The sequence below is a fragment of the Mesoplodon mirus genome, assembly GCF_964341445.2.
Source record: "Mesoplodon mirus genome assembly, chromosome: 3".
Lineage (NCBI taxonomy): Eukaryota > Metazoa > Chordata > Mammalia > Artiodactyla > Ziphiidae > Mesoplodon > Mesoplodon mirus.
The window spans coordinates 20,951,536-20,968,130 of record NC_138978.1 but is presented as its reverse complement, the minus strand read 5'-3'; the positions used below and the strand labels follow the sequence as shown (position 1 = coordinate 20,968,130).

Below are 16,595 nucleotides of genomic sequence, written 5' to 3'. Positions count from 1 at the left end.
GGCCTTTGCACTGGCTATTCCCTCTGCCTGGGATGCTCTTCCCTCAGGTTCTACACAGTTCGCTCCCCCAGCTCCTCTGCACCTTTGTTCAGAGGAAGCCCTCTCGCTGAGGCCCACCCCTTCCCCCCTATTTAAAAATGAAGCGCTGAGCCCTGCAGCTCCCAATCACCCTGTTCTACTTTGCTTTTTTTCCCATGGCACTTTTCATCTTCTGATATACCATACGCTTTACTCATTTATTGCATGTGTTTTAAAAAATTCCCTGTGCCTCCCACTAGGAGATAAGTTCCACCAGGGCAGGGATATTTGGTTTGTTTACTTGTGTGTCCCCAGCACCAAGAGCAGGGCCTTACATACATAATGGGCCACAACAAATACGTGACAAATGAAGCGATGTGCTGATGACCCCCCCTTACTTGGTGGCCAACTGAGGAGCCCTGCGGTACCCCACTGAGCCCATTTGGAATTCCTGTTTGCTGAGTGAACCGAAGCGAGGACCCACACGTCCCCTCCTTGCACAGGTTGTTGGTTCTGCCAGGGTCAGATGGAGAGGAATCTCTGCTCTGCCCTTCTCTCTGATCCGCTCCCCAGGAGGGGCATCTGCTCTGGGAGTGTGTGGCTCACGTGCCCCCAGACCTGGCTGAAGGTGGGGTGGGAGGGCGCAGGAAATGGAGGCACTGAGCAGGCACAGCAGGGGGCCTCCTGCCTCCCTTCTCTAGCCTGGGCTTCTCACCATCTCACTCAACTCCTGTGTTTATTCTGCAAGGCTGTACCCAGTGCCTGCTGTGTGCAGGGCTGCCAGCTGGCGCTGGGGAAGCAGTGGTGAGTGTCAGAAAATTTCAGGTCCCCACGTGCCCCCAGCGTAATGGTGGGGAGAAAGGAAGCAGGTCACCGTGCAGCCAGGTAGGGGGGCGCGGTGTAAGCACAGATGAAGGCCCTAAATCCAGGGTGGGGTCAGGGAAGGCTTCTCAGAGGGGTCTGTATATGATGAGGCCTGAGGGAGAGGGAGGGACCCAGGTAAAGAGAGGGGAGAGTGCTTCAGGCAGAGGGAGTGGCATGTGTACGTTTGTTCGGGGAACCGCTGGGCAACAGTCTGACCGCAGCAAGGGTGGAGACAGTGAAAGAAGGCTGGACAGGTTGCTGGGCACTGACAGTGAGGGCCCGGGGTGCTGGCCCCGCTGGGGTATACATACTGTGGCCACTGGTGTAGTGCTGCAGCTTGTCCGTGTACTCCGAGTCAGCACGCTCAAACCCCCGTCTTCTGGAACAAGAGCAAAGGGCTGGAGCCACCTGGAGGCGCCCGGGGAGCTGGGAGCCACAGTAGCTGATAGGGAGAGGGTGGGCAGGCCCTTGAAACCACCCCGTTGCCAGAGGACGCCCTGCTGGCCCCTGGCCGAGCAGCCTCACCCACCCTGGTCCCACTCAGCTCTTGCCACCTCTCCCACTTCAAGTCCAGGCTCACTGATTTCCCCTGTCCCCTCTCCAGCTGAGCCCCTTTCAAAGAGCATAGTCATCTCTGGCCATGGCCCCTGGCCCCAGAAACTCAGGGGCTTCTGTCCATCTGACCTCATGACCTAGTCTGTTCTTAAGTGGGGAGCTCTAAGGAAGAAGGGAGAGTCTTTGCATTAAGCCCAGCAGAAGTCCAGGAACCAGTCCCATTGCCTGCCTTTGCCTATGCTGTGCCAGCCACTTGGGATGCCCTTTCCTGCACCTCTTCCTGTCTGTGTCCCCTTCCTTCCAGCCACCTCAGCCAGGGGTGGGGCTTACCCGAGTTCCTCAGCCTGCTTATGGCCTTATTCATGAAGGGGCTTCTACTAGAGCAGAAAGTAGGGTGATTGATATTCCCTCTCCACCATCCCTGGCTCCCGGCATCCTGCAGCCTTTCCCACCCACTGTTCTGAGACGTCCCTTCACGCTGGAGTATTAGTGTCTCAATGTGCCACCTCCTCGAATAGTGGACTTGTCCAGGGCAATGCTTGACTCAAAGGGATGGACTGCCAACGGTGGCCATTTAGGCAGTGGGAGGCCACTTGTGGGTCTCCAGGCCACCCGAGCCCCTCCTGTCCCCTCTGTTCACAGACACTATTCAGGAATGGCAGAATGGGCGGATAGCCCTCTTGGACAGCCAGGCCTGGACCAGGCCGGGGGTCACTACCCACCTGTTACACACGATGGCGATGACAACCACGGCAATGAGGAAGACCAGGCCAGCTGCCGAGGAGCCGATGATGAGGGGCAGCTTCTCCTGGATGCTTGTCTGGTACTCGGCTGGGGAGAAAGCACAGCACAGTGTTCTCAGCCTGGCTCTGGGGGTCGTAACCCCCTGCATCCCCACCACACTGGGTCTCCTTGGATCCCAGGTCTGTTCCTCTCCTGGCAGAGCATCTGTCATGCTCGGGTGGAGAACTGGCTGTCACTCCCTCACAAGTAACCTTGGACAAGTCCAGGAACTGCTCCAACTCTCAATTTCTCATCTATAAAATGGGCACAATAATGCCTGCATCTCAATTTGATATGAAAATCAATAATAATAATTATCTGACACATATACAGAGGCAGTTAAAAGCACAGACTCGGGCTTCCCTGGTGGCGCAATGGTTGAAAGTCCGCCTGCCGATGCAGGGGACACAGGTTCGTGCCCCAGTCCGGGAAGATCCCACATGCCACGGAGCGGCTGGGCCCGTGAGCAATGGCCGCTGAGCCTGTGCGTCCGGAGCCTGTGCTCCGCAACGGGAGAGGCCACAACAGTGAGAGGCCCGCGTATCGCAAAAAAAAAAAAGAGCACAGACTCTGAAGCCGAACTCCTTGGGTTTGAGTCCCAATGGTGTCACTTACTATCTGTGTGATCTCTGGTAAAGTGACTTACCTCTCTATGGCTCAGTTTCCTCATATGTAAAGTGGGAAGAAGAATAATTCCCATTTCATGGGATTTTTGTGTAAAGGATTTAGCATAATAGTGAGCGCTCAGTAAATATTAGCTATTATTGTTTTTAAGTGTCTTAAGTGTCTGTCATGGTTAAGTATGTTATGCATCTTGTGTGATTCTCAGAATAGTCCTATGATGTACTGCCTACAATTATCCCATTTAACAGATCAGGAAACTAAGGCTTAGCAAAATTGTGATTTGCTTAAGGTCACACAGTTAGAAAGTGGCTAGTGCCAGCATCTGAACCCAGGTCTGTTTGATCCAAGGCCATGGGCTTAAGTGAGATAATGTGTAAAATGTGCTCAGCATTGGCCCTGGCTCTTGGAAACCATTCGGTGCATTCTCAATGTCATCAACATCTTCATTGTTTAAAATTTTATTATTACTACTACTCATTGCCTCCATGACCAGACAGGAGCTTACTGAAGTCACGGACTAGGTCATTTGTGGGTCCTTAGAACCAACACATATTTGTTGAATTAATAAAGAAAGATCTTGAGGCAGTTTGCCAATCCCCAGGTCAGTGACCCTCATCCAACATGCAAGAGGACCTAGAGAGGTGAAAGACGCTGGCCAGGAGGAACGGGAATTTTCCAGAGGGGCTGAGTACTAGAAGACATGGTGGAGCTATAAAGGAGGATTTCTGTGATGAGACAAGAATTCAGGGGTCCAGGAGCCTCTGAAGTGTTCAACCAGGCAAAGGCTGAGGCCCATGCCCAGTGGTTGAAGCAGATGCTAAGAAGGGATACTGAAGTCTGGTCCTAGGTATTCTGCTCTGAAGTTTGGCTGGTTGGGGAAAGGGCCCCCAGACTCACAGCAATGACAACTATGACCTTAACTACTATTTGGTGAGCACTAAGCACGTGAGATGTAGTGCCAACCCTGTGCTACGGCCTGTACCTTTATCCCCCATCCTGACCCTAGTTTGATGATGATGATGATAATCAGTTAGTTGTTATCATCCCCATTTATAGATCAGAAAATTGAGGCTCCGAGTGGTAAGGTGAGTTACTCAGGACCACACAGCTAGAGCTGAATCAGCACTGTCAGGCATTAGAGTCTGCATTCTTTAACTGTGCTGCTTCTCAAAGATTATTAGAGCAGGAAGGGTGCTTAGAGACCATGTGGTCCCAAACTTGGAGACACAAAGCACATGGCGTACAACCTTCCATTCTCTTGCCCAGGGAAGACCTTACTAATCCATCCCTGCACTTCTCCCTGATGAGCTCAGATGTGGCTTCAGAATTCTTCTCAAACCAACTGCAAGTCACTGGAGTAATGTATGGATAAAATGTTTCTCTCTCAGATGGAATATGATACTTTCATTTTATAGATGAGAAGAAACTGGCCCAGCGAATGGAATTGGCTTGCTCAGAGTGGCTTTGCAAGTTGGGGCTGAGCTCCCAACAGTCCTGGGAAAGGACATGATGGTAACGGAGGAGTCCCTATATTTCCGGGCCACAGAAACAGTCCTCTGTATATGGCTGTGTGGTTTGTACAGTGCACAGATGTTCTCACCCAGGAGGGAGGGAGAATTGACATCTAGAAGAGGGGGTGCCTTTTCTAATTTGCACAAAGGTACTTTATAGGAGGTGGTCCTTGTTCTGTTTGTAGAGTCAACACCCTCCTCCTGCCCTCTGGACCCTGCTTACCTTCTGTCATGGTCTGGAAGTACATCTTGCCACTGTAGCGCCCGTAGCCCGCCACGGTGCGTGCCCGCACCTGGAAGACATAGATGGCGCCGGCTTTGAGGCCCTGCACAGTGACCGTGTTGGTGGGGCTTTTTATGGCTGTGGCGTTGTACTCACTCAGCTCCTGCCGAGGAACAGAGAAAACAGTTAGTGAGGTTGTAGCCCAGAGTCCACCATCCACTCCTGCCACTTGGGGCAGGTCTGGCTACTGGACAAACATCTGTGGTTCCAAATTATTCACTCCTTTCCTGTAACAGAATCACATACCCAAACCTTTTGCATATGATTTGCAACGCTTCCTACAAAAGAAGGCAGAGCATATTTCTTTGCCTCACAGATGCTGAATTTGTTCATGTGACTTGGTTTGGCTGTTGGAATATTCTAAAGGACGTAATGCAAGTAGAGGCTTTACATGTGCTTGTTGATTTGACCTGGTCTCTTATGCTTCTGCCCTCTGCCATGGTGAGGCTTAACCTGGGTAACAGCTGGTTCCAGAAGGAGAAACTTGTGAAGAAGACCTTGACCTAACTCCTAGGCTGAAGCAGCGCCACCTCAGTTGACCCACAGACAAAAACCTATGAGCAAGAAAAATAGCCACTTGTTGTAAGCCACTGGATTGTTGGAATTGTTTGTTCTGCAGCATCATCTCAATAACAGCTGACTAATGCACATACGCTGAGTGGCCACTGTATGCAGACCCTGAAGACTAGACTGTGAGTTCTTAGAGACAGCAGGGAGACGGCCCAACTTATTCACTTCTGCATCCCTCTTCCTGTCCCATGCCTCTACGGATTAAGTGGATGGACCCCGTTTCAGCCTCAGCACATTTGAGTGAGGCAGGAATTAAGGCCCAGCAAGAGAAAATGATGCTCAAGGTCACATACATCAGTTGGTGGCTGCTTTGGGACTCAAACTAAGTCTCCTGCATGGAGCCGCCTCTAATACCCATGCCTTTGAGAGAGAAGGATGCCAGTTCTGACCTGATCACTGCCCAGGGTGACCCGAGGAGTCTGGGACAGGACAAAGATCCAGCTGCTGCAGTGGGAGTGGAAAAGTGCTTGAGTTGATGCAGATGTTTACCAGCCTACATGATGCTTGTTCAGGTGTCTGTCAGCTACCCAGCAAACCCTCCCCAAATACCCTCTTTGCACTAGGCCCTGAGTTGGGCACTAGGGACCCACAGGAGGTAAAGCAGAGGCCCTGGCCTCCTGGGAGAGCTCAGTTCAGTAAAGCAAATGGTGGGGAAATCTTAACCCTTTGAGGATCATGAACCCCTTTGAGAAACCGATGAAAAGCTATGTACCCTTATGTAGAAAAATGCACACCTGATTGCACATTTAATGCACAATGTTAATACACCTGATGTGCATTTAATGCACAATGTTAATACACCTGATGTGCATTTAATGCACAATGTTAATACACCTGATGTGCATTTAATGCACAATGTTAATCCTATACATGTCCGGGTACGCAGAGCCCTTGAAAACTCTCATGAAACAATTAAATTCAGTGTGAGCAATGTTATTACAGATAACAATTGTAACTACAATCCTCTTATGTAATTACACAACTACACTGTAATAATGTAATTACAATGTTATTATAGTGTATAGGTTAAAGGGAACTGGAGCCAGACTTTCTCGGTTCAAATCCTGACTCTATTATTTACTACCTTTGTGACCTTGGGCAAGTTCCTTAACTTCTCTCTGCCTCCTTTTCTTCACCTGTAAAATGGGGATAATAATAATAATAATAGCTACCTCAAAGGGTTTAGAGAATGAAATGAATTAATATGTATGAAATGCTTACATGGGTAGGGTAAGCGCAGTGAGCTCAGGGGCAAGTGGAACGGGATCTTAAAGAACAAATAGAAGTCACCCAGGCAAAGAAGCAGGAGGGCGTTCCTGGGAAGGAGCAGCAGGTGCAAAGGCAAGGAGGTGAGAAAGAGCTTGGGATGTGGGGGCAGCAGCAGATAGGCAGTCTCTTCTCCTGAGCCAGATCACCTGCCTACTCCTCCAGGAAGCCTCCCTGACTTCCTCGCCAGATGTGCCTCCCCTCCTCTGAGCCCTGGAGCACTTGCTGTCTGGTTTCGGCTATGTCCCGTCACCCTAGGCCCATACTCATCTCACTCCCTTGATTGTAAACTCCGGAAGGAAGGGGCTGTGTTTTGTTCCCTTGTACCAAGCATAGGGGCCTGCATGCACAGTCCTTTGCCAACGGCCACAGGGCGAAGGCTGTACTCCTTAGCCTGGCATTCCAGACTCTCCATGACTTGGCTTTTGCCAGTCTCTCCTGCCACATCCCCAGGGTCCTCCAGGCTCCAGCTATATGCAACTGCTCCCCCTTTCCCTAGTAGGGCTGCCAGATTTAGAAAAAACAAAACAAAACAGAATGCTCAGCTAAATCTGAATTTCCGCTCAACAATGAATAATTTTTTAGTATAAGTATGTCCCATGCATTGTTTGAGACATACTTATACTAAAAATATCTTTTAAAAAATTCAAATATAACCTGGTGTCCTGTATTTTATTTGGCAATGCGACCTTACCTGGACACCCTGAGCCTTTGCAAGTGCTGTTGCCCCTGTCTGAAATACTCTTTATTCATATGCCTGGCAGTTCCCTACTTATCATTCAAGACTCAGCACAAGTATCACCTCGGCTGGGGAGACTTCCCAGATGTCCCTGCCAGAGACTGCAGGTCCATTGTCTCCTCTCCCACCCACTGTTCTGATATAAATGTGTCTTCTCTAAGCCTGTGGGTTCCTTGGGGCAGGGACCTTGTCTGGTTCATCTCTGGGACCCCCAGGCTGGGCACATAGTATGTGCTCACTAACTACTGACATAATGAATGAATGAATGTTAAACTATTCATTCTATGAACCTGGGATACAGTCCCACAGTTGGCCACTAGGTGCCGCTGTCCAGCATGGGATGGGCTCAGGCTTGAAAAGGGGAATTGGATTCTGCAGACTGGGTGGCTGCCCGCTTAGAGGCTGGAAGTTTTAAGTTTCTGACTGTATGAGGAGATGGGAGGAAACTGTTGGTAGCATAGGTGCCTCGGGAAATTTAGGCACTAACCTGAGTGGATCCCTTCTCTAAAGCTAGGCACAGGACTGAGCAGGGGATCGAAAGTCATTTCAAGTGCCAGTTCTTCCACTTCTTTGCACTGTGACCCTGGGAAAGACCCTTCACTTCCCTGAGCCCGTTTTCTATTCCGGAAAATGGAGCAATAAATGCCAACTTTTCAGGGTTGTTGTGAAGATAAAATTTGATCAGGTAGTGCCTGGCACATTGGAGATGCTCGAGAGCCATCAATTCCCTTCCCTCTCGCCTCTCTTTGAAGTTCCATGATCTGCATAAAGATTAAAATGCACCAACAGATTATGGGAAGAAAGTTAGTATGAAATCCACTAGTGCTCAGTTTAGGTCCTTACCCAATGGACCAGTGAGGCCCTGGTTGCATTTCCTGCGCCCTCTCAGCCTCAGTGTTCTCATCGCTAAAGTGGGATAACACCACTATGTACCATCCAGGGTGATTGTGGAGATTTAATAGGAAAAAAAGGGGGAAAGCTTTTACCATAGTCTCTAGGACACCTAAAGACTTAGTAAATGTAGGCTACCACCATCACTGTTATCATCAACATGTGATAGAGTGGGCCTTCACCCATGGCCATTAAATGAGTGAGTGACTGCAAAAGTGAATGAATGAGTGACAAACCTCTCCACATAGATACAACTCCATGTCCACTGGGCTACAACCTGAATGCAGCCTGGACTTTCATAGCTCACTCCCTCCTCCCCCAACCACTGCTCCCTCTGTCTGGAATATCCTTTCCCTACACTTCTGCCAAGTAGACGTTTCTGTTGAATAAACACATAAATCGATGTGGCCTACGAGGGCCCATCCGCCTCACAAATGACTCTTCTTGAGCTCTTGGGGAGCCAAAGGGAGCGTGAACCTGCGTGCTTCAGGGCAGCTGCCAAAGGAGGCCACCTCCCCTGGGATGCCAGAACCAATGGAAATGGCCAACCATGGTCTGGCTAACACCATTCGTCAGCGGCATCCAGAAGCCTTCCAGCAAAGTGGTTGTCAGCTCCGGGCTCCGGGCAGGCTGGGAAATCCCAGCGGAGCTGGGGAAAGGCCAAACGGAGAGCCTGCTCCAAAAGAACCCTTTCTAAAGAAGGAAAGGAGGAGTGGGAAGGATGCTGGGGGGTGGGGCCCACAGGGGACTGCAGGGCTCAGTTCCTAATTTCCCTACCTGGGAGGATCTGGAGCATTCATTAAAGAAATCAGTTGCAGGCACCAGGAGGATGCTGGAGTGTTGGGTAAGAGCTGGCTGTGGACTTACCAGAAATAAATCTCACCACTAGCAGCCCGGCTCTCCCTCCCAAAGGGTGGGGCTGACTCAGGAAAGTAGAGGTGGTGGCTGGGATGTCAGAGCTCAGGGATAGAAGCCACGTCTGGTTCTCCTGCTCACCCTCTGCTGGTGTCTTCTCCGACACTTTCATCAACAACTTTTTCTTTCTCTCCTTAAATCCTGCCTTTCTCCTGGATCCTATCCTTCCACTTCTGTGTTTCCTCTGCACTCTCCCTTGTCTGTTCTTGGCTACATCTCCCTACCCCTGGCAAGCACTGCACCTACATCTGCAAATCACAAACCCACATGGGCCCCCAGGAAAAGGCACCACCATCCACTGGGAGTCATCTTTCACATCTCCCTGGTCCCCTGAGTTCCAAAATATTGTCTGAATTTGTCAGCTTCTCACCATCTCTGCTGCCAGCCCTCCAACTCCATGCCACCATCATTTCTCTCTTGGCGTCCCATAAGAGCCCTGTGCTGGGTCTACCGTGTCCCTGGGACCCCCTTGCAGTCTATTCTCCACATGGCAAGTTGTAGGAATCTTTAAAGTAATAGGAGTCAGATCACATCCTTCCAGAATCTCCTGATGGCTTCCTATCATACTCCATTAAATTGAATCCAGACTCTAACGGCCTGGAAGTCCCACCACAACCCCACCCCGCCTCCCTCCCCAAACTCCTCCCCTACCAATCCCTCCCTTGTTCTGGTTGCTCCTGCCATTCTCACCTTCTTTGTTCCCTGAATGCAGCTAGCACACTCCTGCCCCAGGGCCTTTGCACATGCTGTTCTTGCCATCTGGAATGACCCTGCTCTCATCACTTGTCTGTCTGGTTAACTTTTAGCATCTTTCAAGGCTTGGGTCAAATGTAACCTAAATGAAGATTTCCTCTCATCCATGCCAGGATTATGGTGCCCCCATGAAACCTTTGCTGGCCCTTCTGTGGCCTGTAGCACATCTTGTCTAATGGCTATTTGTGTCTGAACCTGTCTTTTCCCTTGGACTGTGAAATCCCTGAGGCCTTCAGGCATGTCTGGTTACTCTGAGTATTCCTGGCATCCAGCAGCCCAGCCCAAAGCTGATGACAATGAATGTTGAACAAACCAGAGTCCATCTGCCCACTTGCAGAGCCAAGCTGTCTCTTTCTGCACCCAGGCCCTGGGAGGAGGGGCTGACAGAAGTAAGGCCACGTCTCATCACAGCTGTACCTCAGGTCTGCCCCTCTCTTGCCATTTGTGCCTACAATTCTCCATCAGGGCCTGTTCCTGTCCACCTCTTAACAGTCATCCCAGAATATCCCTGGGAGAAAACTGGGAGGCAGGAGGGCCAGGTGGAGTCTTCCACTTAGCAGCTGGGTACTCTTGGACAAGTTACACAACTTCCCTGTGCCTCCGTTTCCCCCTCTGTCCAGTGTGACAAATAGCACTGCTGCAAGGATGAATGACGTAACAGAGGTGATGTGCTCAGCCCGTAGTGGGCACTCAGGAAATGTGAGCAGGTGATAACTATAGCTGCTGCAGGGCATGCTGGTCCTGCCACCCCTGGCAGGGGCCTGGGGATGCCCGGGTAGCGGCAGAAAGTAGGACAGAGCTGCCTCCTGGTTCACACCTTCGACAGCCTCTCCAGCCCCTCCCTTCTCGGTAGGAAATGGGTCGTAGGCAGGACCCGCGCCGGGATTTCTCATTTCCGTTCCCATCTTTGGGGACAAATGCTTTCAGTTTCATTTAATCATAAAGCTTCTTAATTAGTTTTTTTTTTTTTTTTTTTTTTTTTTTTTTTTTAATTCTGAGCTGCTAAGCTGTCCCTGCCAGAGGGGTTGGAAATGTTCTGCAAAGCCTGGGGCTTCCTGGGCCTGGGAGCAGCTGGTCCAGCTATCCTGGGTGCCCAGCTACTTTAAGGCTCTCCAGCGCCCAGCGAGGGTGGAGTTGCTGCCCTCACCTCATCCCAGCTCAGGCTGTCCAACAACACCTCAAGCACCTACTGTGTGCCAGGCGAGGGACACAGCGGAGATCAGGCAAGGTCTCCACTCTCTACCAAGGCCACGGGAAGGGATTCACTCGCTTATTTATTCAGCCAATGTTTATCAAGTGTCTCCTTGGTGCCAGGCCCAGGGCGCTGGGAGCAGGTAGTGTACGGGACAGATGTGGTCCCTGGTCTCTAGGAGTGTACTGCTTAGACGAGGGGATGAGCAAAGAAGCAATCACGAACCAGCTGGGTGAGGCTGGATAGGTGTTTGCTGAACCTCTGAGACTCACCAGAGTTTGGCTGATCCAGGGGTTAATACAGTGGGAGGGCTGGGCTGGGCTGGGCCTCAGAACATGGGCCCCAGCAGGGTTGGCTGGAAATGCCTCCCCCTCTCTTCCTCTCCGTCGTTAGGGAGAGCTTTTCCATCCTTTTCCGTTTCCCAGTGGGCTTACCCTCAACTAATGTACTTCCTGTAGTCATTTACAACTTAGTCTGAATGGGAGCCCAGTGATCCCTTCCCCAGGGACAGTCTCTGTGGCTATTTGGTGCCTCAGGGAGCAGTTAAAAATGTCATCATCCCAAAGAGAGAGTTTCCTGGGCCTCTGATGTCCAGCTGCTGTCCCCTGCTGTCTCTGTACAGTGCAGACCCCACATTCAGATGTGCTGAGCTCACCTGGCCTTACATCATGTAGCTCCTGCCCACTGAGAAGCAGGCAGTGCAGAAGAGGGAGGAAGGGAAAGCACACTTGTTTCTGCTGAGAGCCAGGCAATGCTGGGCACTACACCTGCCTTTTCTCCCTAACCTTCACAGCCGCCACGCGAGAGAGGTGGTCTCATTTGTATTTGACACAGGGGGAAACTGAGGCTCAGAGAGAGAAAGATGCCCGCCCAAGGTCACACAGCTGGTTATGGATGGAGCTGGGATGTGAACCTACAGCTTCTTATTCCTCGTCCAATGCTCCTTCTTCTACACCAGTGGCTTCCAACCCTGGGTCCCTGAAGGGAGTAATAAAGGTCTGATTTAAAAGCTCAAAGAGAAATCACTCTCTCCCCATACATACAAAGGGCACTCAGGCAAACAAAAACAAGTGTTTTAGCTAGAATCAGAGCAACATGGGGAGGAAGCTCCACCCTCTCACCCTGTCAGAAGCTCTCTTGAGCAGTTTCAAATCTCTGCTTCAGAATGGGTAAATGACTAATTATTACTTAAGAAAAGCAACTTTTGGGAAAACTGGGTTTTTTTAGAACATCAGGCCCATCAAAATCAAGATGAAAGGGGTCTTGGTGGGGAAAGGGCTGTGACCACTGCATTTTACTGAGATTGTGGACTGATCCCCTAGACCAGAAAAGCAAGACTCAGAGAGGTCAAGGCAACTGCCTGAGGTCTCACAGCTGGGCAGGAGTGGAGCTGAGGCCAGTACTCTTTCTGCTTCACCAGACTGCCTAGTCTTGCGGGATGGCAGAACCCCAGAACCCGCCTGGAAGGGGGCCCTGCGGGAGGGGGGAGTGGGGAGAGCATCCAGGAGCACAAGTACCTTCTCATAGTACTGCAGCTCGTAATCCAGGATGACACCGTTGGGCTGGTCGGGCTGGGACCACGACAGGGTAATGCTGTCCACGGTGCGGCTCACCTGGTGCATGATGGACACGGCCGATGGAGCTGGAAGAGAGGTCAGAGGTCAGGGGTCAGGGGTGGGCATGAGAGGGTGCAGCTTCTGGCCCAGCCTCGAAGGTGCCCAGACAGAGAGCTGTGGGACCACAGAGGGGAAGGCATCTAGCTTAGGCCACACAGCCAGCCTGGGGAGCCGACAGGGTGCAGGGACGCAGGTGCTGCTCTCATGGGGCACCTTCAGATTACAGACACTGACAACTCCAGCCATCCCTGGGGAAGCTCAGCCACATCAAGTCAAGACAGATGCATTGGGTCCCTTCTCTGGTCTGGCCCCAGGTGGGTTGGACGAAATGTTAATTCATTCTCTCTTGGAGCTTACAGTCTACTGAAGCAGGGGACATACAGACCCTAGACATGGTGACGGGGCTCTGGGACAGGGAAGCAGAGACGGTGGGAGATTCATTCATTCCTTCAACAAATGTGCATTGAGTGCCTCCTATGTGCAGGGATACTGCAGTGAATAAAAATGACTGTGAAACATAAATATATAAAAATAAATCCATAGCTACCATGGAAGACAGTCTGGTGGTTCCTTAAAAAGTTAAACATAGAATTACCATATGATCCAGCCATTCCACTCCTAATCATATACCCCAAAGAACTGAAAACAGGTACTCAAGCAAATATTTGTGTATGAATATTTATAGCAGTGCTATTCACAACAGCTAAAAGGTGGGAACAACCCAAATGTCTATAAACAGATGAATGGATAAACAAATTGTGGTATACATATGTAACAGAATATTATTTAGGCATAAAAGAGAATGAAGTGCTAATGAAGTGCACTACAATGAGGATAAAGCTCAAATACATGCTAAGTGAAAGGCAGATGCAAATTGTATGGTCCCATTTATATGAAATATTCAGAATAGGTAAGGTGATAGAGACAATAAGCAGATTGGTGGTTGCCAGGGGCTGGAGGAGGGAGCATGGGGAATGCTGGGTACGGGGTTTTCCTTGGGGTGATGAAAATGATTTGGCACTGGATAGAAGTGGTAATTGCCCAACACTGTGAATGTACTAAATGCCACGGAACTGTACACGTTAAAATGGTTAATTGCATGTTATGGGATTTCACCCATTCCCCCCAGCAGCGTTGCTAGGGCCCTCATGGAGGGTGGTTAGATGTAGGAGACAAGATGTCAGAGGAGGGACTTCCCTGGTGGTGCAGTGGTTAAGAATCCACCTGCCAATGTAAGGGACATGGGTTCGAGCCCTGGTCCAGGAAGATCCCACGTGCCAAGGAGCAACTAAGCCCGTGCACCACAACTACTGAGCATGCGCTCTAGAGCCTGTGAGCCACAGCTACTGAGCCCGCATGCCACAACTACTGAAGCCCGGGTGCCACAACTACTGAAGCCCGTGTTCCTAGAGCTCGTGCTGTGCGACAAGAGAAGCCACTGCAATGAGCAGCCTGAACACCGCGTCGAAGAGTTAGCGCCCGCTTGCCGCAACTAGAGAAAGCCTGTGCGCAGCAACGAAGACCCAACACAGCCAAAAATTAAAAAAAAAAAAAAGTCAGGGGAGGCTGTGTTTAGTGCTAGAAGGACGCTTGGAAATAATTTAGTCCCATCCCCTCATTTTACAGGTGTGGAAACTGAGGTCCAGAGGGGGTTGTGAGCTGCCCACAGTCACAGTGAGTTCAAGCTTGCCGCCCCTTCCTTGATTCCTTCTTTCACAGAGCACCCATGCCTGTGCTTTTTGCCTTCTTCTCAAAGGAAACAAACCTGCACAAAGCACCTACAACGTACTGGCCATGGCCCTGGGCCCTGCACACGTGTGTGTCCTGAGCTGACTGTCAGTGAGGGGGCAGTATTAGCCCCACCGACCGTTGCAGACCCTGAAGCTCAGAGCAACACAGGGCTTCCTGAGATGACACAGCCTGTCAGTGGGGGAGCCGGCATTTGAACCCAGGTCTGCCACTCTCCAGAGAAGGGTTTGTCCATGAGTCCTGACCCGGTCCTTCCCTATTGTGTGACGGGAGCAGAGCCCCCTTGCCTCTCTGGGCCTGAGGTTTTCATGGTCCCAGGAGGGGCTGAGGACTCCCCAGGGTGAGAGGAGCACCTCCTGCAGTCTCTCCTGGCTCCTGGGCAGGTCCGTGACAAGCGGATGCCCTGCCTTGACCATCCCGGTGATTCCTGAAGGAGGCTGAGGCTGACCCTTCTCCTCCCACCCAAATCCTGCTTTCTAGGGGCTCTGACCACACTGACATGAGCATGGATCAGGGACCGGTAGGGGATCCTGGAGGATTAGTGCTTGGAGATCCTCATCTGTTTCCTGCTCTGTCTCTGTCCCTTTGTCCCCAGCGTGGAGGGAGCTGTCTATTGGTCAGAAGACCCAGGCCCTGCTCTCTGGCCTGCTACTAATTGCCCGGGCAACCTTGGGCAAGTGACCCCCCTCTCTGGACCTGGTTCCTCCTCTGCACCATGGGCACAGCTGGAAGATCCCTGTGATCTTGCAGCTCAAATGTTCCCTGCCTGTCCTTCCTGGTTAGCCCTTGTCCTGGAGTTGGATCAGCCCAGGGGCCAGCGTGGGCCGAAAAGGTCTAGGCTTCCCTCCAGCACCCCAAGGAGCTGTGGAAAATTGGCCCAAGACACCCCAGATCGGGTGGCAGCACCCAGAAGAAGGACTTGGACCCCGGCCTAGGTGTCCCTGAAGAGCCTCTGTTCTTTCTGCCACGCCCCCCCACCGCCCCCCAAGGGAGGGCTGCCTGTCCCTCAGTTTGGCTCCTTGCCCTGCCAGGGGCAGTGGGCCTCCTGGGATGATCAGGGACCCGGCTCCCAGCAGTTTCCTCCTTAGTCAAACAAGGAGACTCTGTCTTCCTTGTTCCCTGCCAGGGTATCAAGAAGACCCAACCCAAAGGAGGGGCCCCACCAACCACTGCTTATTGAGCACCTGCTAATACTGGGCTATGTCCTCAATACACATGCACCCATTTAATCCTCACAACAGCCTGTGAAGCAGACCTCCTTCAGCCCATTTTGCAGATGGAGAAACTGAGAATCACAGTAAAGGGACTTGCCTGAAGCTACATAGATAGTAAGTGGCAACATATTCTCATGCTTCATGAAGCCACTTGAAGGGCTTTCAGGGTTGTGTGTATGTGTATAATAATAACAAGGAAAAAGCCACTGACCTAACACTTACTGAGCTCTTATTCTGTGCCAAGCCCTCTTCCAGGTACTCAATACCTATTAACACAGGTGTAACTCAGAATTCTCACAACTGCCCTATGAGCTGAGGGCTATTAACATCCCCAGTTTATAGATGGAGACACTGAGGCTTGGAGCTGTTCAGTGACCTGCTCAAGGCTCATGCGGCAAGGCAGTGGAGGGCTAGCCCTTGAACCTGGTGGCTCAGGCTCTTTGCCAGCGCAGCCCTGGTTACCATGCGGTCAGCCCAGTTCCAAGTAAATGCTCACCGGAAATTAATGAGGAAATTGCTAGATCCCTGTGGAGGAGTGGTCAGAGCTCTCGGGGTCTTGGTTTCCTCATCTGTAAAGTGAGCCTAATGGTAACGTGCCTTGGGGGCTGTTGTGAGGACAGATGAATGAAAGCATTTCAGGTGCTCAGTGTGGTGCCTGGCACGTGATCAGTGCTGTGAGTGTTCACGGGTATCACTAGGCACTGGCCACTGTGCACTGAGCAGCTGACCTGCGTCATTTTGTTTGATCCTCTCAACAACAGTGTGGGATGGGGGTTAATAGCTGCAATTTGCAGAAGAGGAAACTGAGGCTCAGAGAGGTGTGGTGACTTCCCCAAGGTCACACTACTAGTGAGGAGCTGAGCTATGCCTGAAGCTGAACTATCCTGCCCCAGCTCTTTTCCCTGCTGTCCCTCAGAGCTGGTCCTACTCTCTGTCCCCTCCCTCCTTGACCCTGTCTCCAGTCCCAGCCCCACCCCTCCCTCTGGAGCCACCATTGTGTAGAGCTTGTTCTCCTGGACTTCTGGCGGCCCTGGCTCCTCTGTGAGGCCCGG

General features: G+C 51.3%; 1 protein-coding gene across 3 annotated transcripts in view; it reads right to left on the bottom strand.

Annotated features, from left to right (window-relative positions):
- Positions 1 to 16,595, bottom strand: part of EPHB2 (EPH receptor B2) — a gene marked incomplete at its 3' end in the record, with an annotated part of 186,207 nt that overhangs the window by 13,212 nt on the left and 156,400 nt on the right. The window contains exons 6-9 of one of the 3 annotated variants that reach the window (XM_082614001.1): positions 12,482 to 12,606; positions 4,579 to 4,741; positions 2,160 to 2,268; positions 1,194 to 1,258 (exon numbers count right to left, since the gene is read on the bottom strand). In XM_082614001.1, the coding sequence (XP_082470127.1) occupies positions 1,194 to 1,258; positions 2,160 to 2,268; positions 4,579 to 4,741; positions 12,482 to 12,606 (462 nt within the window). Of the gene's footprint in view, positions 1 to 1,193; positions 1,262 to 2,159; positions 2,269 to 4,578; positions 4,742 to 12,481; positions 12,607 to 16,595 lie in introns of all 3 variants that reach the window. The other 2 variants (XM_082614002.1, XM_082614003.1) reach the window with 2 other exon arrangements.